This window comes from Merops nubicus, unplaced genomic scaffold, assembly GCF_000691845.1.
Source record: "Merops nubicus isolate BGI_N331 unplaced genomic scaffold, ASM69184v1 scaffold16298, whole genome shotgun sequence".
NCBI classification, from domain to species: Eukaryota; Metazoa; Chordata; class Aves; order Coraciiformes; family Meropidae; genus Merops; species Merops nubicus.
Genome location: NW_008625259.1, coordinates 1 through 22,212, shown reverse-complemented (window position 1 = coordinate 22,212; position 22,212 = coordinate 1). Strand labels below are relative to the sequence as shown.

At 38.5% G+C, this 22,212-nt stretch overlaps 1 protein-coding gene across 1 annotated transcript in view; it reads left to right on the top strand.

The window, feature by feature from the left end:
* Positions 1-19,510, top strand: part of RICTOR (RPTOR independent companion of MTOR, complex 2) — a 67,926-nt gene extending 48,416 nt beyond the window's left edge. The window contains exons 22-36 of the mRNA XM_008945624.1: positions 101-177; positions 285-363; positions 1,226-1,335; positions 4,469-4,556; positions 5,314-5,406; positions 6,288-6,394; positions 7,708-7,937; positions 8,674-9,715; positions 12,520-12,697; positions 13,861-13,945; positions 15,077-15,289; positions 16,807-16,980; positions 17,792-17,915; positions 18,829-18,967; positions 19,129-19,510. Coding sequence (XP_008943872.1) covers positions 101-177; positions 285-363; positions 1,226-1,335; positions 4,469-4,556; positions 5,314-5,406; positions 6,288-6,394; positions 7,708-7,937; positions 8,674-9,715; positions 12,520-12,697; positions 13,861-13,945; positions 15,077-15,289; positions 16,807-16,980; positions 17,792-17,915; positions 18,829-18,967; positions 19,129-19,203 — 2,814 coding nt within the window. The 3' untranslated portion in view covers positions 19,204-19,510. The remainder of the gene's footprint in view (positions 1-100; positions 178-284; positions 364-1,225; positions 1,336-4,468; positions 4,557-5,313; positions 5,407-6,287; positions 6,395-7,707; positions 7,938-8,673; positions 9,716-12,519; positions 12,698-13,860; positions 13,946-15,076; positions 15,290-16,806; positions 16,981-17,791; positions 17,916-18,828; positions 18,968-19,128) is intronic.
* The last annotated feature ends 2,702 nt before the right edge of the window (positions 19,511-22,212 follow it).

Genomic DNA, 22,212 nt, shown 5'->3' with positions numbered 1-22,212 from the left:
GTGAAAAATTTGCTGCTTCATTGCTGGCAGATTGTTCTAATGGTATTTTTTAGAATTACACAGTGCTGAGATACTCCTTAAACATTTTTAATTGTTTTAGGCCAATCTTCATGCCCTTATCCAAATGAAACCAGCTCTTTCTCATCTTGGAGACAAGGGTTTGCTTCTACTCCTAAGGTAAATGTTGAATGTGCTGTTTGAATTTATATTGTGGGAACAAATGTTTATTTTTATACAGATTGTGATTTAAGTGATGTATTAAACTGTCTAATATTACTTTACAGATTTCTGTCCATCCCAAAGGGGTTTTCATATCTAAATGAAAGAGGCTATGTTACAAAACAAATGGAGAAGTGGCAAAAGGTAATGTTAAAAATAGCGTGCTTGATATTAGGAGGAGGAAGGTTATGAATATGCAAGTTTAGAAGGTCAAAGATTCTTAAAAATACTGTGTACTCATATATGTGTATTGCTAATACCAATATATCTGTTGCCTCAGTGACTTAATGATTTTGCTGAAAAAGGTTGCAAGGGACTTACAGGTCCATAGCTCCTCTATAGATGCATACTTTTGACTTGCCCAGGCCTTTTTTATATAATTCCCATATTTCAGCAAATATTTCAGAATTATAGTGAGTTTCTGAAATAGATCATTGGGTAAGGTCTTACCTAGAGATGTGTGTAAAGGGATACTTGTTCTTCAAGATACCCGTTACCTCTGGTTGTTGCTACTTAAATGTAGAGCTCATGAAGGTAGAATTAGCTTATGCTGTTTGCAAGTAAATAGAAACACAAAACCATTAAGAAAAATGCATCATTGTCATGACTAAAGTACTTCATAGACTATTTTATATTCACAATTGATTATAAGTGTTTGTTCTTATTCATGTTGGCAGTTTTTTTACTAATTTACGAGCTGTCACTTCTAGGAATACTGAAATGTATGGTAGTCTGTTGAGATCATTTGATTACAGTCAGATGTTAAGCATTTTCTTTGTTCCTTTTTTCACAAATTCACTGAAATAATTATGGAGTCGTCTCTGCAAACTCACTGTATGTATGAAGTGCAATAAGTCTGAGCCCCACCTTTAGATCACCTTTAGATTGTGAAGAATTTCATTCTGCCTTAACAAGCACTTCCAGTATTCCTTCCTTATAAAGCATTGTACTATAAAAACATAAACCACTAAATGTATTGTGTCAAATTTTGTCTGTCCTTGTTTAGGAATATAACCTGAAGTATGTTGAACTGATTGAAGAACAACTTAATGAAGCACTTACAACATACCGCAAACCTGTTGATGGTGATAACTATGTTCGTCGGAGCAACCAAAGGTAAATTTGGGAAAATGTGTCTTTGGCCACAAGCTAGTGGGATTGATGGAGACAGCCTCAAACTAGAACCTCTGGGGGAAGGGAATACCAACAGGATTGCAGTGGGTAAGCCACGGGTTGGTACGGCATCTCCAGAGGGTAGCAGTGCTAGTGGGAACACTCACACTGCTTCTGGGAGCATGGAGGGCTCAGGAGCATTTTTGAAATGTTTGTACACTGGTGCACTGTGAGAAACAAACATCCATTCCAGGATGAACTAGAAGCTTTGGTCACTTCCCAGAGCTATGATATTATTGATACTAACAAAACTTGGTGGAATTGGACCCGTGTCTGGAGTGCTGGGATGGAGAGTTCAGGCTGTGCTGAAGGAGTAGGCAGGGCAGGTGTGGTGGAGGTGTCCCTCTGTAGGGGACAGGTTTGATTGTAGAGCCCTTAAAGTTAGTGATGATGTGTTTGAGAGCCTCTGGGTGAGGGTTGGAGGAATGGGACTGAGTGCCTACTACTGATCACCGAGCCAGGATGTTGGCACCAGTGAATTACTGTGTAGGCAAATAGGAGAAACTTCTGGAATGGTAGCCCTTGTCCTTATGGAAGATTTCAACTTGCCAGATACCAGCTAGGAATGTCATACTGCTGTTGTGAGCAGGTCTTTGGAAATTCTTGAAGTTTCTAGGAGATAAATACTTGTTAAAAGTACTCAGTGATCCATCTAGGGAAGATGTCCTTCTAGACTTGCTTTTTGTGAATATGTAAGGACTTGTGGAAAATATGGTGGTATGTGGTTGTCTTGGCCACAGAGATCATGAAATGGTTGAGTTTAAAATTTTCAATGTAATGAGAAAAAAGGGCAGCAGAGTTGCTACCGTAGAGTTCTGGAGAGCAAACTCAGGGAGCTATTTAGCAGAGTACCCTGGGAGCTTTTGAAGGCTTAGGAGTCTGTGGATGCTGGTCAGTTTTTTAAGAACCACCTTTTAGAAACATTTTTGGTTAAGTCAAGCAAACAGGGCAGAAGACCAGCTTGGCTGTCAGGGAACTCCTCACAGAGCTCAACAGAAAAAAAGCAATTTTGTTATCTCTGGAAGCAAGGTTAGGCTTCACAGGAAGATTATAGAGCCGTGGTTCATATATGCAGGGAGAAGACAAGAAACACCAAAACTTAATTAGAATTGAAACTGACCAGTTGTCAGACAACAAGAAGGGCTTCCAGTATGTTAATAGCAAGAAAAGGTCTAAATAAAACATTGTACTGATAGTTATTGAAGATAGTCAGCTGACTAACAGGGATGAAGAAAAAGGGGAAGCATTCAATACTTTTTTTTCATCAGTTTTTAATCATGGAATCATTTTGGTTTAGAGAGACCTTTAAGGTCCTCAAGTCCAAGTGTTAACCCAAAATAATACTGATAGACCTTGGGCTGCTTAATCCCCTGAGTTGGAGGACATCAAATGTGGGAGTGGTGACTTTCCATTTGTGGACACTGAAACTGTAGGGGACCAGCTGTGTCAGCTGAATGTTCAGAAGTCCGTGACGCCTGATGAGTTCCGTTGTGTTTCATGAGTGCTGAAGGAGCTAGCAGATGTTATGGCAGGCTCCTTCTTGATCATCTACTAAAAGCCTTGGGAGTCTGGGGAGGTCCCTACTGACTGGAAGGTAGCCAGTGTTATTCCAGTTTGCCAGAAAGTCATGAAGGAAGACTCGGGAAACTACAGACCTGTTAGTCTAACCTCAGTTCCTGAAAAATTATGGAGAAGACTATAGTGGGTACTTTCAAAGAATTTATAGAATAAATCAATCATAAGACATAGTCAGCGTGGATTCACATAGGGAGAGTGCCATTCAGCTAATGTGATACCATTCTGTAACGTCACCCACCTGGTCAATGAAGGGAAGGCGATGGATGTAATTTTTCTTGGTTTTAGTAAGGTTTTTGATACTGTCCCTTACAGCATTCTTCTGGACACGTCCAAGTGTGTGATGGACAGGTTTATGATGCGCCAAGTGAAGAACTGGCTGGACAGCAGGGCTTAAAGGGTTGTAGTGAAAGGGGCTATATCTGCCTGGTCACTGGTCACCAGTGTTATTACGCAGGGCTCAAGTCTAGGCCCAGTTCTGTTCAATATATCTATCAACAGTCTGGATGCAGGAGTTGAGGGAACCATTAGCAAGGTTGCTGATGATCCAAACTGAGGTGCTGTTGATTCTTGAGGGACAAGAGGCTGTGCAGAAGGACCTAGATAGATTGGAGCACTGGTCTGTGATTAAGGGGATGAAATTTAGTAAGTCCAATTGCTGTATTCTGCACCCTAGACTGAGTAACACTGGACAGAAGTGTAAGCTGGGAGAGGAGTAGCTGGAGAGCAGCCCTGCAGAAAGATTTGGGGGTGCTGACTGACAGCAGGCTCAGTGTGGGTCAGCAGGGTGCCGTGAAAGCCAAGAGGACAAACCACATCCCGGGGAGCATCAAGCCCAGCAGGAACAGCTGGTCAGAAGAGGGGATTGTCCTACTGCATTCAGCCTTGGTGTGGTCTCACCTGGAGTGCTGGGTGCAACACTGGGCCCCACGGTTTAGGAAGGATGTGAAGGGACTTGAATATTTGTGTCTGGAGAAAGGCAGCAAAGCTGGTGGAAGGGCTGGAAGGAATGTCCTGTGAGGAACACCTGAGGACTTTGGGTTTGTCTAGTCTGGAGAAAAAGAGGCTGAGGGATGACCTCATTGATCTCTACAGCCTCCTGAGGAGGGGTAGTGGAGCAGGAGATGCTGGTGTCTTCTTCTAGATACCCAGTGAGAGTATGTGTGGGAATGGTTCAAAGCTGCATCAAGGGGAGTTTAGGCTGGACATTTGGAAACATTTCTTTACTGAGAGGGTGGTCAGCCACTGGAACAGGCTTCCTGGAGAGGTGGTCGATGCCCCAAGCCTGTTGGTGTTTCAGAGGCAATGTCCTTAATAACATGCTTTAACTTCTGGTCATCTCTGAAGTGGTTGGGCAGTTGGACTTGAAGGTCGTTGTAAGCCCCTTCCAACTGAAATACTCTATTCTACAAGTAACTTTTTGCATTACACAGCAGTATAATTTATTTTAACATAAAATGTCAAAATTGCTGGGAAAGCATATGATTTCTTTTTCTGACAGATTACAGCGACCACATGTCTACCTGCCAGTTCACCTTTATGGCCAGCTGGTGCACCATAAAACGGGCTGCCATTTATTGGAGTCTCAGGTGAGAATAATAATTATTTGTAATGTGAAAGATTTTAAAGAGCACTGTACCCTTTGTAAGTAAGTTTTTAAAAGAATGTTTAAACAGTCATTGCAAAATAAATTATTATGAAAATTTTAAGTTATATGAGGTCTGAAAGCTGTGAAGTCAGTCTTTGCCATCTAGTCTCATGTAAAATTCCTTCCTGACACTAAAATTGCAATATTTTTCTTAAAACAACTAGCAGAATCTTAGAATGGAAAGCCACTCACCAGTAGAAATAATTATTCAATGTCTGTGAGTGAATTGTGTATTGCCAGGTAAAACTCTGCTGATCTTTTTATGCAAGTAACAGCCCTGGAGATAGGGAAATAAAATCTTCTTTCTAGTATCCTGAAGTCTAAGAAAACAAACCCTAAGCCATTTTGTCATTTTGCTTAAATGAATTTGCTTCCAATGTGGGTTTGCAAGATGGTGTAATGAATTTCATATGATAGTTGAAAAGTTCAAGGGAATGCTCATATATTGCAGTGTGCCAGTCTGATCTGTTAAATCAATCTGAATTGATGCAGTTAGTGTTTGCAATTAATTGCTCTATTTGAATTACCACTGGTGTTAATTTATGCTTACTATTCAAGAACTACTACTATTCATTTTGCGGTGCATACTTTAAATTAGTGCTTTACCTTTTATTAAAACTATAAGAGAACCTGTTTGATTGTGGACTCCTTTTCATTTTCAGCTGAGGTTTTTTTTGTCTTCTGTTTTTCTCCTTTAGAGTATTGTTACAGATCTAAGTTACACTGTTCGTTCCCCAATGCTGGATAAGTGGGAAGGAATCAAGCAGCTGAAAGCAGCCCTTTGGGCCTTGGTCAGTAATAGATTTACAAACTTTCTGCAGTTGTTTGAATTCTGTTATGACTCTTAAAATAACAAAATTCCATAAAATCATCGATATGTTTTTTTGCCATAAAACGTGTGTGGTTTTTCTAAGCTGGCATTCTGTGCCTGCCTTTCAGTTGAGAATGTTTCACTGCATCATTTCTGTCCTGAGTTTTTTAATAGCCACTGTGTCATTTTCTTTTTTAACAAATAAGAAGAGCCATTTGCCACTTGCAGCAACAATGTTAGTATGGAATGAGTAGTTACAGGTTGCTGTGGTCTGTTTTTAATGTGTTTATGGCAGTGGTCTAAAATCCATTGTTTCTGGATGAGAGTTGGCTGTGACTGCTGATGCATGTGAATGTATGTGGTCATGACATTCATGGTACTTGGGATAAGCACAAACCTACTGTGCCTTTCCCAAAAACTTCTAAATTGGCTTTGCCACCCTAACTGTTCATCTGCTTCTTTCTTGTCTTCCTTGAAATGTATTTTGGAACATTAGTCCAAGGTTACTGTCACTGAAAAGTATGGTAGGTATGTAAAAAAAGCCTGTGTAAGAAGAATGCAGGATCAGTAAACCATGATTGTACTGCTGCTGTCTGTAGTAAAATGGCTAAAATAAGGAATACATAGTAGTAAATACATAGTAGTAAATTGTGTGTAGCTTTAGGTATAACAGCATGCCAAGTCTTTTTTTTTTGCATTTGCACAACCAGGAAATGCCAAAAAGGGTGCTCCAATCTCTAATTGCTTTGAGAAGATGTGGCTTGAACTGTGCTACAACAACAGGAAAGGTTGAAAGCTGTACACTGATAGTTTTGTTTCTGATGTGATCTGCAGCACTTACTTGACAAACTTTTATTCCAGGGCAATATTGGATCATCAAACTGGGGTCTTAACTTGCTTCAAGAGGAGAATGTAATTCCTGACATAATGGCACTTGCCCAGCATTGTGAGGTTCTCTCTGTTAGAGGGTATGTATATCTGATTTATATATAAAATTTACAGGTGGTAGTTGCCATGCGTTTTTTAATAGCCTTTCCCAATATATATGAGTATAGCTTTGCACATACCTGAAAACTGGTTATTAAAGGTCAGTGATAACTGAACATCAATCTCAGTCCTGTGCAATCACAGAATTTTTAGGAAGTCTCAACATGCTGTAAGCAAATGAAACCTGTGAAGAAAAATATATATATACTACTTTTCTCCCTTTTTAAAAAACAATATTTACTATTTAGTCTCTAGAATCAATTTATTATTCCATCATTTTTATTCTATATCTTTTTTGAGTCTTTAAATGCATAAATAAAATGGTCTTTTACCTTACATTATTACTGCATTAACATCTGTCTTTTCTAAAAAAAGAAAGGTACTTTTCCACTTGTAATCAGACTTTTACTTTTGAATCCACTTTTCTTTTTGAATACTGTATTTTTCTCAGATATGTTATTGTAATGGTTTGAAAACAAACCAGTGAGAGACTCCAAGTCAGAAATACAGTTTAATAAAAAAAAAAAAATAAAAGCAATAATACAAAGGAAAACCACAAACAGAGTCAGAATACAACCTGATAATCCGTAGTTAGGGTGGTGGTAGCAGTCCAGATGAAACAGTGGTCTCGTAGAAAAGATCTGGTAGCTCTTGTCCTCTGGAAATCCAGTGGGTAAGGCCCCCTGTGCTGTGCTGAACTCTAGTTTATATCCAGGTGGGAGCACTTGGCTCCTCCCCCTGGGTGGAGCATCTCACAATGGGTTGATATCAGTCTATGAGTCATGCAGTGGGTCCTTGATGGTCCATTAAACAGAAATAGCTCCTGGGGGGAGCTCTGTACGAGTCATGGGGCGAGGCATGGATGGGCCCATTAACAGGGAGGACTCCTCCTGCTGGGTGGGAAGGTGTTAACATCTCCCCTGACCTTGAACTTCTTTCCTTATCTGTTATAGCCTGGGATGTGAGGTCTGTCCTGGGCAGCTGTTACCCATGATTTTCTTAACAGCCCATGACCACTGACATAGAGAGTATAGAATACACAGTTTTGGTTCTACCCACATAAGGATAAACTGGTCTCAGCCCCTGTAACCATGACAGTTATTTAATTCCTTAAACGTCTAAAGATTGACAAATGAAATCAAAACTGGTTGACAGTTTTGTGAAGTTTTTGCTGAATTGTTTTGAAACTGTTTCCTTTCAGAAGAGAAATAAGTTTAGTTAAATTATGCTATTATTATTTAGTTAATAATGCTATTATTGTTGCTCTTTTTTTCTATATATACATTCAATACAGAACCTGTGTCTACGTGCTTGGTCTGATAGCCAAAACTAAACAAGGATGTGACATTTTGAAGCATCATAACTGGGATGCAGTGAGACACAGTCGTAGACAGCCTTGGCCAGTGGTCCCTGATGACATGGAGCAGCTCTGCAACGAACTTTCTTCTATACCCAGCACTCTTAGCTTGAACTCTGAGTCCACCAGTTCTAGGCATAACAGTGAAAGCGAATCTGCTCCTTCAAGTAAGTAATGACAGCAACAAAATAATAAAAAAAACCACCACAACCCCCAAACCCACCACAAAACAGTATTTTGGTGTTCTTGCTAACCTTTTGGCAGGATGAGGTTCAGGCAAATGATGTAAATGTGTTATTTCAAGAAAGAAGAGTGCAAGCAAGGGGACAGTTTTATGCATTCAGAGGCATGTAGACAAGTGAGAGGGAATAGAATACTGTCTTAGGTTTACATTTCATGTAGAATTAAGTTTCAGCATCAAGGTAAGTTAACTATTTTTTGTCAGGTCACAGCAGCTTGCTGTAATGCACTGCAGAAACCACCATGCTTAGCTATATAGATACGTGTATTCTCTCTGTGTGTACACAAGTATTTTTGTTTTTATATTCTTGTCTATTTCTAGTATCTAAACACATTTTTATTTTACTGTGGCTATCTGGAACTTAAATCCAGAAATGTGCCATATTTAGATACCATTAAAGGAGTGCATCAATGATAGTTGTAGTAGCTGGGTGTTTGCACTGAAATAAGTTAGTGTGGCTTTTCTTTTGAAGCAATGAGACTTTCAGCTAAAGTACTCCTCAGAATACTTAATTTACACTACTAAATTCTGTAGAAAAAAAATATTCAGTTAAAATTGCAGTTAATTGCATAGTCTCCCACTTTGTCTTCTATGGAATTGCAACATGGTTTATCAACTTCGAAGAAATGTCAATTTTCTGTGACCATCTCATATAATTTCAGGTATGTTCATCATGGAGGATGATCGTTTTGGTAGTACTTCCACTAGTACATTCTTCCTAGATATTACAGAAGATGCAGAACAAATATTTTATGACAGACCTGGACCTTCAAAGGACAAAGACCGCAGTCCCTTTCCTTTTTTTTCTTCTAGTAGGCTTGTGAAAAATCGCTTTCTAAACTCTCTTACTCTACCTAATAAAAAGCACAGAAGTAGCAATGATCCTAAGGGAGGAAAGCTGACATCATCTGAGAGTAAATCAGGCCTGAGGCGAAATCGTACAGTAACAGAACCTTCAGGTAGCATAGATTTTCCTGCTGGGGAAGAATTCAACCCTGTTTTCAGAGTTCCTAAAATCCAGACTTTACGATTAGAAACTTCTTTTGTTGGAAGTAAGCACATGGAAGATATTGACAGTACCCCAAGTGTTGGAGAAAATGATCTGAAGCTGCCAAAAGGTCTTGGAAGTGAGATACATCGGGAAAACACAAGCAGAGAAAAGCTCATAGGAGATGGTACTACACAAACACATTTCAAGAGTCGTAGCTTAAGTTTTAATACAGATACCACAACAAGTGGCATAAGCTCGATGAGCTCTAGCCCTTCAAGGGAGACTGTAGGTGTGGACACTACCAATGTAGATACTGACTGTGGTAGTTTGAGTACTGTGGTAAGCACAAAGACAGTTAAACCGAGTCAGTGTTCAACACCACAGTCTAACCACCTGCCTCTCTCAAAATCCAACTCTGTATCCCTGGTACCACCAGGGTCTTCTCATACACTTCCCCGAAGAGCCCAGTCTCTTAAAGCTCCTTCTCTTGCTACGATAAAAAGTCTTGCTGACTATAACTTCAGCTACACGAGCTCTCGAGATGCCTTTGGCTATGCTACACTGAAGCGTTTGCAGCAGCAGAGGATGCACCCTTCCCTGTCCCACTCGGAAGCCCTGGCGTCTCCCGCCAAGGACGTGCTCTTCACGGACACCATCACCATGAAGTCTGGCAGCCTGGATTCTCGGCTGACTTTCTTGGCAACGAAAAAAAAGCCGGTAAGAGATTCTTACCTGCTCATTTCCTACTCCAAAGCTGTACGAGCAATTGAATAGGAAAGATGTCTACCTGATTTTTTTCCAACTTCACTAAAAGTGACAGTTGTTGCAGGGTGATGCCTTCGCTGAAAGCAGTACCAATGTGAGAAGAATCATATAATTTTATAATGTATACAGTTTTAAAATATATAAAATAATGAGAATTCTCAACTTTAAGTGCTGTCAAGCTTGGCTTTCAAAGCTGTGTTCAACCCCTTTAATGCTTTTTGTGGCAAAGGGAAATGTTTCCTTCTACCACATTTGCAACCTGTTTCATTTTTTTAGTATTTAAATGCAGTAACACTGCTAACATGACTAAAGTTGCAGTCACGGAAAATTGCCCATGTAGTCAGAGCTGTCACTTGGTGAGGTTTTATGACAGGGACTCCTGCCAGTGTGCTCTATTTGTGTTAACCGTGGCATTGAGGCCCGTGATGAGATCCTGGTACCACTGATAAAATTGTCAGTTTTTACTTGTCGCATTTATTTTTAGATGGCAGTGTCACCTCTTTAGTTCTGAGTACTAGTAGATGTTCTGAAGACTGATCAGATAGTTACATAAGGTATCTAGCTCATGACTTTGACACTATTCCCAGCAGCTACAGTCAATCCGTAGGAACTTTCACTTAAAAGCTCTTTTACCAAATTTTTCCTTTCAAATCATCTTTCAGCTATGCACTAGATTTCTACATTACTATTGAAAATTAAAAGACACTTTCTATCCCTGTTATAACCTAAACATCTTCTCTCAGATGATAGAAAGGGGTGAACATGAGTCATTTCTTCACTGCATTGACATACCCACTTGACTGTATATAGTGCCTGTATATTTCCATGCATTTTTTTCGTGATTAAGATCAACATTCAGTTGTTGATATTTTTGCATAATTCTGCAAATATGTAGTTTGCTATAAAAGATAAGTTTTGCTTCCTTTTTCCAATTAAGCTAGAACTAGGCTGAGCATGCCAATTCAGTAGTTAAGCTGTACTGTGCTGGACATCAAAAGTGCTCTTCCTTGCTCCACCATTGGCTTCCTGTACTAATGCAGGAAAATAAGTGTCATTGCAGTGACAGTACAGGTTCCACTGTGGCTGTACTAATGTTGTACCATTCCCTGCAGTCGTGTCCTTGATACCCAAAGCAGCCTTGCTGAAGCAGACTTTCATCCTGAGACTCTGTGTGTCTTCTGCTGACCACTTGCCCAATGTAGGATAGTATGGGCAAAGCAGCAACCAAAGTCCTCCCTCCGCTCTTAAATTATACACCAGAGATCCAAGGTGGCCCACCACTGGAGGAGGGAATAAGTTAATGCACGCACACGCAGCATATTGTGTGAAGAAGGGAGTGAGCTGACTCCAGAACCATGCTGTGGCAGATGGAACCAGCCAGATGAGGAGTCCAATTATGTAAACAAATGTTTAGGGTTAATATTTCTTTCTTTGATTTTATGTTGAGAGAAACTGTAGAAAGCTTTATTATGAAATAACTAGTGCAGTTAGTAAGTCTTTGGGGTTTAGAATTACAGAATCTTTTAGGCTGGAAATCTGAGTCCATCCATTAACCCATCACTGCCAAGTCCACCACTAAACCATGTCCCTAAGTGCCACATCTACACATCTTTTAAATACCTGCAGGGATGGTGACTCCACCAGTTCCTTGGGCAGCCTGTTCCAGGGCCTGCCATCTCTTTCAGTGAAGAACTTTTTCCTAATGTCTAGCCTAAACCTCCCCTGGTGCAGACTGAGACCATTTCCTCTCATTGTTCTTGAATTATGGCTTGATTTCTATTGTAAGTCCACTGCTGCTGTCATTAGCATTGGCCAGAATTAGTAACAAGAAAGTATTGATGTCCTGGCATTTGTGTTGTGTACCTTTCCATCACATGATGATAATGTCTTGAACCTTACATGGCCAAACCTTAGTAATTTAGTTTTATCTCAGTATGAATCTGTTGGGCAATTAAAATGTCTTCTTTATCCCTATCTCAGACAAGCAAACAAAATATAGAAAGCTATTTCTAAGGCAGAAAATCAAGGAATCAAATGTTTACTTTACCTCCCAGCATAGAAAAAATTACAGTTATATAATTAAAAAAAATATTCAGTGTTCCTGAGGTGCCTGTCTTTGTTTCTCAGGCTGGTTGTCACAGTCAGCTCTGCGCACTGTGCAGGTTCAGGTTTGATCTCTGTGCATTCATGTTGAGCTAATTCTGCCCCTGTGCTCGGTGACCTAATGGGTAGCTCCTTTTCCTGGGAGTCCAGGAAAAAAAAAACATTTTTTGCTTGTATCACTGGTACCTTAGCAGGCTCAGACTCTGTGTTTGTAGGCACGTGCCTGCTCAGCTCAGAGTTTGTGAGTATCCAGGGAAGGTTATGTTCAGCATATAGGTACGTTTCAAAATGAGGCAGTTAGCAGTTTAAAAGCCTGAATGTTTGCTGACCATGTGTGGGCTGTAAATAAGTTGGAGAAAATTTGTGGTTTTGAACATTGGCAGCCCCTCAAGCAGAAGTTCCATCTCATAGTCTTTGAAGTCCCTAGCCCAGGACTTTCAAAGGAAAAATTCTTACCCAAGGAACTGCCAAACCGTGCAATACAAGGCTGAAAAAAAGCAATGAGTGTATAGCTGTAATTTGACGAAGTAACAAGCTCTGGGTTCTACAGCTGGAAGATGAGGATAGTCTTTGTGTCAGCAGTCCTTGCTTTTCATGTGCCAGAATGAGAGCTTTACCAAGAGTGTGACTTACTATTTCAATGTTGCAGGTTCATGAAAGCTTTAAGCTATGCTTCGTTAGATAAAGAAGATTTATTAAGTCCTATTAACCAAAACACACTTCAGCGCTCCTCTTCTGTTCGCTCCATGGTTTCCAATGCTACCTATGGTAGCTCTGATGATTACATTGGCCTCGCTCTCCCAGTGGATATCAATGAAATATTTCAGGTGTGTATGTGGTAACTTACTGGGTTTGCTTGTATTTTCATACTGCAAGGTTGTCAGCTGTTGCCTTTTCATCAGAATAGATCTAGAGAAAGGAGGAAAAACAGATGTACGTGCAAGGAATGCATTTTTGGAGAACCAGCTTCTTTTCTAACCCTGTTTACAGAAAATCGCTAGTGTGTTTTATATTATGGGGCAAATAATGACACAGGCTAGGCTAGAATGTTAAACAACAATAACATAAATATGCTGTCATAAGTTTTTTTTTAGTTGACAGCTGGCCTTTATACTAAAATTAGCATAGTCTCTGGACAGTTGCTAAAGCCTCTTTAGCCAATTAATTAGTATGTTCGTTGGTCAGCCATAAATGATGTACATAATCACAATTAACATCCTGTTACCATGATATTAAGTCTTAGTGTATTTGCATATATATCAACAAAACGTTTATTGTCTTAATTTACTATTTAAGTTAAAATAGATTGAGTCTTAGCAATTGCCTTCCTTCTACTTGGTTAAAGTACTTTCCTATCTAACAAGCTGATGCATCAGAAGGCTTAAAACTCTGTTACTTAATTATTGAAAATAGAACATGGTCTATGTCAGAGGTAGATCAGTGAGCTTCCTTATCTTTAGTTTAGCTTAGTCTTTGCCTTTCAAACCTAAATTGCTTTCTGACTGGTCTCAAAAAATTACTAAAGCTAAAGCAAAGGCAAGATCTTCCATCATACCTGCCTCTGTTCCCCTGTTTATCCCCTTTGAGTTTTTATTTTCTCCTTCACAGTCTTCGTGGCATATTTATATTGCCTCATTTCTAATTTCTCTACTTTTGTAAAGTTGAGACATGTGGCAACTCTACAACATCTTACATGCAACGTTTTTGATGTCCTGGGTGGTTTTGCACTGCTATCCCAAGGTCTGTCCTGTCACCAGCCTGTCACCACCGTTTTAACATTTACAGACTGGTCATGAGTCTTGCTTAATAAATGTTCATTCACATATGCATGTTTTTCTCACTGACTTTTCTTTAGTACTCAGGAGCCCATTCTTAATGTCCTCCTCTATTTGTTTCTAATGGACAATATTTTACTTCTTCATCAAATCTATTTTTCCTTTATATATGATGAGCACCTGTGCCAATTTAAATTTTCACTTGAATATTCCAGGTGAAGGAAACTCCATATTTCCAGAAAAAGACCACACCTCCATTTGATGACCGTGGAGCTAAGGTCTTTGCACCTGATGCAGGAGGTACTGATTTTGTTTCTGTGTCTTTCTGTCGTATATTTATACATTGAGTGATGTGGGTTGTTGTTTCATCTCTTGATTTTTCTTTACAGAAAAGGTTATATTTAGCTGTTAAGTTTTGAGAGCTGTGTTCTGGATTCAGGATAACAGGTCATTAACTCCTGGTTTTATTTAGTTTGCGATAATGTGGTGTTGCTTCAGAGTGGCATAAGCTTGGTCCTGCCCTAATAAATGAAGGAAGAAGATCAACAGATGCTGGAGTACAGTATGTGCTAATGCTAATCAAAGACTGGTCGAGATACTGTGTTAAAGAAGGTGACAGAGTTTAAACTAACATAAAATGTGTTTGCCACACATTGACCTGTTATGTTTTAACTTCCCTTTGATAGCACATGAAATCTATAGGTACTGATAAAGGTGTGTATTTCAGAAAGTAAATTTTTACTTTGTGATATTTCCATGACAGTTGATCAGCAGAGGTGGTGAGACATGTTACAAGAGAATTGCAAGTGCTCTGTAACACCTGGCTGGTTTTGAGTTGTCTCCTTTTTACTCCAAAGTAGTCGGAAATCTGCAAGTCATCAGCATGTTTCTTTTCAGTGGGAGAAATAAAAAAGAATAATTGAACTAATGCTGAACTAGCCCTAAAATGGTATAGAGTAGCTGTTGCCTTGCCTTCTAGTGAACTGTAACTCTATTACAAGCACTTTGAACATCTGGATAGACACACCCTAGTTATTTTTTTAATTTCTTTCTTTTTTGTGTGGTTAATGTAATATATAAAGCTTATTTTCCTGCAGGTTTGTTTCTGTAGTTTGGTAAGTTTTGGTGTAATGTAACACTTCTTCAAAATACTATTTGTTATTTTCCAGCCAGTGTGATTGTTCAGAGGTTAAATACAGTTTAAATTTGCGAAGTTTTGTTATATATGATAAGCAGGGACTAAAATATGATGTCTGTTTCCTGAAAGCTAAAAACCTTGGGAGTTTAACCGCTCAAAAAAAGTTTCTAGATTGTCACACAAGTACCCCTTTCCCATCCTTAAAAGGCTCAAAATGAGAAATTTAATTGAAATAATGTTGGTTGCTTGGTTTTGTGTTGTCTGTTTTCTGATGTGTAATTGCTCACCTGCAGGTCTTCCGTCGGGTGCAAGCGATGTCAAAAGCCCTTTTCAGATGCTGCGGCAGCAGATCAGTCTCACAGAAATAATGAATACCAGCCGTTCAGATGCCTCTCAGTTTTTAGAAAATACAGAAGATACAGGGCTACAGGAGCACACAGATGAGAACTGTCTTTACTGTGTCTGCATTCAGATACTGGGTTATCAGCCTAACAACATACAATACAGTCGTACAGGTTAGTGTTCCCTGTGGTAAAACTGAATGAAAATACTGAATTTTGTTCATTTTAGAATTGATTAATCTCTAAAGTTTTTTTTACTGACTATTGACCTTAAATTCTCCATAATAAGCTCACCATACAACCAGTGGTATTTCTATGGTCATTTTGAGCCTTTTGATTTTTATTGGTGGTAGTGTCACTAGATGTCTGCATGGTTTTTTAAATATTTCTAAGAGCTCATCAAAATACAAAACGAGAAAATTTATTTAGTATTTAAAATCCATGTCCTGGAAACTGATCCTTGCTGTCAAATCAATGAGAAGTTTGACTTCAAAGTAAGTTTGTATATAAAACAAAATTAAGAAAATCTAAGGACCTGAAGTTGGATCTGCAGTTTCTGGGGTTTAGCCATCTTCCATCAGATTTTGAGGTTCAGATCAGATTCAGAATTACTTTTTCCTGACCTCCTCCATGGAGCTTGCAGTTATATGCCTTTTTGCCATGTCTTTAATAAAAGTATTATCCATTAGTGGGTGCTGAGTAGGAATCCTCACCATTCAGCTAGTAGCTACATATTCTGCTAGTAGCACATAGAGTACAGTTGGCAAGGGGGGTGATGTACAGAATGTGAGCAGTGACCCAGATTGCTCAGTTTGAGCTTGAGTTCTGTACTAGAGAAGGGATGGCAAATAAAATCCAAACTATAGTCTGCAAACGCCTTGAGGGGATCACAGCCGGGCTCCTGCCAGAGGCACACAGCCAGAGGATGCGAGGCCACAGTCATTTGCTCTAAAGAGTAGAACTTCAAGAACTTCAGGGGAAGAACCTTCGCAGTGTAACCTAATCTCTTTTTGATTTGAACCCTTCTTTGAGCAAGGGATTGAACTAGGTGATCTGTGGTTGTCGTAAGAGTCATATTGTTTAGATTGTTTAGATTGGGAAAGACCATTAAGATCACAATATCCAGCCATTAAACTAACTCTGCCACGTCCACTGCTAAACCATGTCCCTAGTCCCTTCACACCTGTGTTTTTCTCTCTTTCTGTTAACTCCACAACAATTAAAAGCTAGGATTTTATATTCATCTCTTTAAATCCAAAATGACCAAAGGCTGTGGATAGCGAAAACTCCCAGAATAATCTTGTCACATGTTGATGAAGTTAGAGCCCTTTGTGCAACACCTGTGATAATTGTATGAGCAAAAAAAAATATCTATGCATGTGCAAGAACGTCTTTGTTGTGTTACCAAAGCTAAAGCATGGGTGTATCAGTAAGAAAGAGCTCATCTGTGATGACAGTTTCTAGGCTCCCGTCAGTGTCTTAGAGTTGCTTATTTTCACGGGAGTATTTTAAGGTTCAAAAGACGTAATTTGTAGGTATTTTGAGTATGATTTGTCAAAAATCCAACATGTAGTTTCCAGCTGGTTTATATTCAGAGTACTTACTGCATCAGTGCCTTGCATCCTTACCACTCCTGAAAATAAGAAAAGCATTTGAAGTGAGGAAAGGTGTGAATAACAAAGATGCAACATTTTGTTTGTCAGATTTCTCAGACATTCCATATACTGACTGGTGTGGGCAGACTATACACAATCACTTGGATGTTCATTCCTCCAAATTTTCTGGAATTTCGGGCTGTAGTGATGCAGTATCCCATGGTTCAGCTAGCAGCACCAAGAGTACAGAGCTTGTACTAGGTAAGTTTGAAAGCCTTACAATTCTTAGATACTGTAGCTCTTAAAGTATATTTTAAGTATTGTGGAAAAAGAATACTTAATTTATATGTACTGCAATAAAGTAATGCTCATTATTAAATGAAAAAAAAAAAATAAAAAAAAATAAAACAAAACAACCAAACCCCCAACAAAACCAAAGCCAAACCAAACAAAGAAATAACATAATAAACAGCATACAACGAAAGGAAAGGAACAAGAACAAAACCACCCACCATCTCCAGAAGAGAGAACATACTTCTAACCTCTTCTGCTTTTGCTTTACAGCATTTCTGCAGGTTAAGTAGCTCTGTATCCAGCATTACAAGAAAATTGCTTGCCCTTTTTCCACACTGGGGTTAGTTAAAAATTACTGAATTTCTGTAAACAGAACATTTCTTTCTTAGGCTTTGTGGTTTACATTTTGAATTATTATAATTTCTTATGAAGTAGCTGGTTGGTAAATCTACAGGACCATCTGATAGAAACAAAGTAGGTAATCGCTTGCCCATGTTGCAACATGATTTAGTGGTAGAGCACTCTAATGGAATCGTGCAGGTTTTTCCATTTATGAAATGGTAGTTCATCTTTTTTTAAGTATTTCTTTGTTAAAATTCCTGAAAATGGTACTTTTTTAAGCTTTAATTTCAATGGAAATATTTTGATGGTTCAGAAGACATATGTAAATACGTGTGTGTGTGTTTGTGGAATGCTAAAAGAGACTCACATGGCATAAGATAAGCATAATCCAAGTCTGTTCTGTTCAGAGCCCATACTGTGTAATACCCTTTTCCAGGTGTAAAATCAATCCCAGACGATACACCAGTGTGCAGGATTCTTCTGCGGAAGGAAGTCCTGCGTTTAGTCATCAATTTGAGTAGTTCAGTGGGAACGAAGGGCCATGAAACTGGACTCCTGACGTAAGTTCAAAGCATTTCAGATGTTTTAGAACACTTAGAGGTGTGTATTCTCTCAGGCCTCTGGGATAGCAATTAGCCTTACTTCTGACTTCTCAAAGTATCAAGCAGATACGGTTGAATGTAATGTAAAAGCTAAAGAATTTTCGTTTTGCTTTGTCTTTAATTTCTTACTCTTCCCCAGTCTTTTTTAAAATCAGTAATTCAACTGTTCTGATATTTCATTACATATACAGTATGCCACGCAACTTTGAAAAAGAAACAATAATTATTTTTTTGTTATTTATGCCAAATAATATACATCAGATCAGCAGAATAACAAACTGAAAGTAACTTCTTGAGAAACACATCTGCTTTGAGCAAAAGAGTACAAGCACTGGAATTGATTTAAAGAAAATGTCAGGCTAAAACACCGGAATATAATCCAGGGACCAAACGTTGTAATAAAACCTGTTGGTTTCTGGGGTGGTGACACTGGAAAATGACATACAGCTACTAAACGAAAATGCATAAATGCTGGGTTTAGTTTCAGAAGTGTTTGCAGGTAATTAAGTTAGCTTATCCATATTTTTTTTATTACATGTGGATGACGATTCTTTGATACAGTGTTCTCTTTCTAGATCTGTTATTTTAAGACCAAGTGATCTCAGCAACTCTGTACCAACTTTCAAATATATATTCTGTTTAATCTCATTGATGTAGGTATCTTCTAGATTGGTACAAAATATTGCTGTCTGCTCTGGATGTGTGTTTGGTTGGTTTTCTTTTTCCTTTGTCAGATCCAGAATTTATACTGCCTGTTACTGAAGAGTTCTACTTTTTTAATGTTGACAATAGAAATCTAATTGAATGGGGTTTTTAAATCTGATGGAAATCTGTTTAAGGCTTACAGAATTTTGTTTTTCCTGTTTTTCAGAATTAAGGAGAAGTATCCCCAAGCATTTGACGACATATGCCTTTACTCTGAGGTGTCCTACCTGTTAGCACATTGCACATTTCGACTTCCATCTCGAAGGTTCATTCAGGAGCTGTTTCAGGATGTACAGTTCTTACAAGTAAGTGAAAGGTTCAGAAGCACTGAGTGCACCGAAATGTGCCAGCTGGGTGCAGGGTTCACACGAACAAAAGATGCTTTCCGATATGTCTCAAAGGAAGCCATTTTGTGACATCTCTCTAGTAACATCTCTTAACAGCATTGCCTATCATTCTGTTTTAGATGCATGAAGAAGCAGAGGCTATTTTAGCTGCACCGACAAAACAGCAAATAATTGATACATCATCTGAATCCTGACCTCTGTCTTGTGCAGTACATTGCATATAGACTTCCTGAAATCCTCAGACAACTATGACTGACTGGATAAAAAGCTTGGAGCATCATCTTCTAGACTATTCTGGAAACTACTGGTACATGAAGACTGAACTGAAAACTTCTTCCTCAACCAATTACTGCCCCAATCTTTTGAGCCCTTTGGGGAGTTATTAAACATTACTATAGTTTTAATAATAGCAATTACCAGTATATGCAAGAGCCAAGCACTGAACACCTCCACAAGTTTTCATTTCATTTTCTACCATAGATTTTAAAAAAAAAACAAAAAAAAAAAAAACAAACAAACAGGATGATGTGCAGAGACATCTTTTTTTCACTGACTTCTGATTCGGTTCCAGAGCAGCAGAATGCTGCCTTCCCTTTCAGAGCCGGGTGCCAGGGACCCGGAGACGAGGGCGCCTTCCGTTGCCAGCGGTGGGGAGCCGTGCTGCAATCGTGGAACCAGGGGATCCGTGTTAGCCCTTCTCTGCTGGGTTTTGTACTGTTTATAACACTACTTGGGGTTTTTAACTGCAGACACAAAGAAAAGCCTCTGTGAATCTGAGGTTTCCTTTAAGTTATTTTCATATTGCTATAGTCGTAAGTCATTTTATTAGCAGTCTGTCCAGTTTCATTACATTTACATAGATGTATCTTATCTGAAGCAGTTAAGGATTTTCACTACAGTTTGATTTTAAAAATAACAAGTCATTTAAACTTAAAACGATGAAATCAGATTGTGTTCCCTGAATGATATGCATGTGTTTGCAGTTTTTACACTCATGCTCATATAGTACGAATGTTGATCTTACTCTTAACTAAAATCCTTTTAAAAGCATGATTTATATCAGATAAGTGAATAATGTATAAACTGAACTTGAAGACATTTAATCATTGCTGCTTTTGTGAGAAAACATAATATGAGTGTTTTCCAAGTTCCATGGAAATAACCTTTTATAAAAACAAAGGTTTATTTGACTTCTCAAAGGATAAGTGATCAAGCATCAGATAGTACTAATAATTGTAGTGAAAAGCCTTAAGTACCAAATTCTGGAGCAGCAGTACTTATTTCATACTGGTATTTAAGACTTGTTGCAGAAGTAAAGTGATATAGTAACTGTTAACGACTGAAATAGTTGCCTCTATGATGTTACTAGTGAGGTTTCCAAATTTAATGAGCGCAAGCTTAAAAAAAAAAGTATCCCTGTCACTTTCATCATGGATCTGAAGATTCAGAAGCCTTTACACAGAGGCAATATAAATATATGCAAATGTGTACATACAGTAGCATGGCCACCTTTGTTAGAATGCCTGTAATAGAAGGGATTACCTTTGATTTTGATATAGGTGAATAATTCAGCTGGGCTGTACTAAGTAGAACATATTTTTATCCATTCACTTTTACCTTTTTTATAATTGTCAGATTAATACTTAAGTGAAGATAAGTGAAATTTATCCTGATGCTTCTAACTCTGTTCGTACTAGCTATGCTACTGGAGATTTCAGTAAGTAGTCCTGTGAACAGTAAAACACAATTCCTAGTGAAATGTAGAATTTATTTCTTCTTATTGGAAATTTCATCTTGCCACATAAGCACTGCTTTGCAGCTATCACTTCAGCTATCACTGAATTTTTATGTGCACTGTATACCATCAGGTTCTGGTAAAGCAGATTATAAGTTGCTGCTCATAGCCAAATTTAGTTCCTAAGATCATATTTTCATGAGTTCCCACCGAAAGAAAATGCCAACAGAAACCAGTGCAGCTCTTCTGTGGTCAGTGACACAAATAATTCATCTGTGTGTCAAGGCATGTGTGAAATGTTCTGAAAACATACCACACCAGTAACTATTGGACTTCTCTGGACATAAGGAATAAATGCTTCTGTAAAACCAAAATGTCAATCACAGTAGACCAAATAGTGGTATAAACTCCAAAGGAAATAATGTAGTTTTCCCAAAAAGGGGGCTAGCATATCTTACACAGTAGTTTCAACACTACCTCAGTTAGGCTAGAATATAAAACATCTGTTTTAATAACTAGATGGGGTTACATCCAACAACTCCATGTTATTTTTCCTGCAGTTAAAGCAAAATAATCAAGTTTTATAACCTGCATTTAAAAAAAAAAAAAAAAAAAAAAAAAAACCACACCTTTGTTCATTTGTTACAAATTTAACCCATAACACTTAATGTAGAAAGCACCATTGGAAGGCCTCTGATTATAAAAATGTAAGCAAAAGCAATGTCAGTATACTTTGGAAACATTCAAATCTCCATTCTGAAAAGCTTACGTGTTCTGAAGTGTACTTGCTTGTTTGGGGATAACAATAGAAACTTGATGTACAAATTATGGCTGCAAATGCAGTTCTACAACATGATTTGTTTGTGTTTTTTTCTTCTTTTGTTTGTTTTGCTTGTTTTTTGTTTGTGGTTTTTTTTTTCTGAAAGTGTATGAGTGTCAGTAGATTTCAACAAGTATGCATCAAGGGTGTAAAGTCTGTACTGTACATAACATGACATTTCTAGGATTAATTTACATTAAGCTCACATTAATGTTCAATTTTAATTGGCAAATGAAGAGATGTTGTTATTGAAGGAATTTGATATTGGCCTAGTTCTAAACTGTGAATTTTTAATTCTGGAGGTTTCTTTTTTGAAATATCCCTTTCAAAGTACATCTTTTGGGGTTTTATTTGTTTCATGATAAAACTTCAAAACAAAATGGTAGTAAATTAAAATTGTGCTTTGTATTAACCCTAATAAGGAATCCTTTCACTGGTGGAAAATTTTGCAGGGGAAGCTGGCAGTCCACTCTCTGTATTTCACCGGCCCGAACAGCTGGTGACACTGCCAAGTAAATGGTACCGCGTGGCACGCGAGACACAGACGCAGTTCCCTCGCTGTGGCAAGGAAAAGTCCCGAGTGTTCCAGCGCGCTGGCGCGACACACGGGGCTCCAGGGGGAGGGAAGGCCGCTGTGGGAGGAAGGGG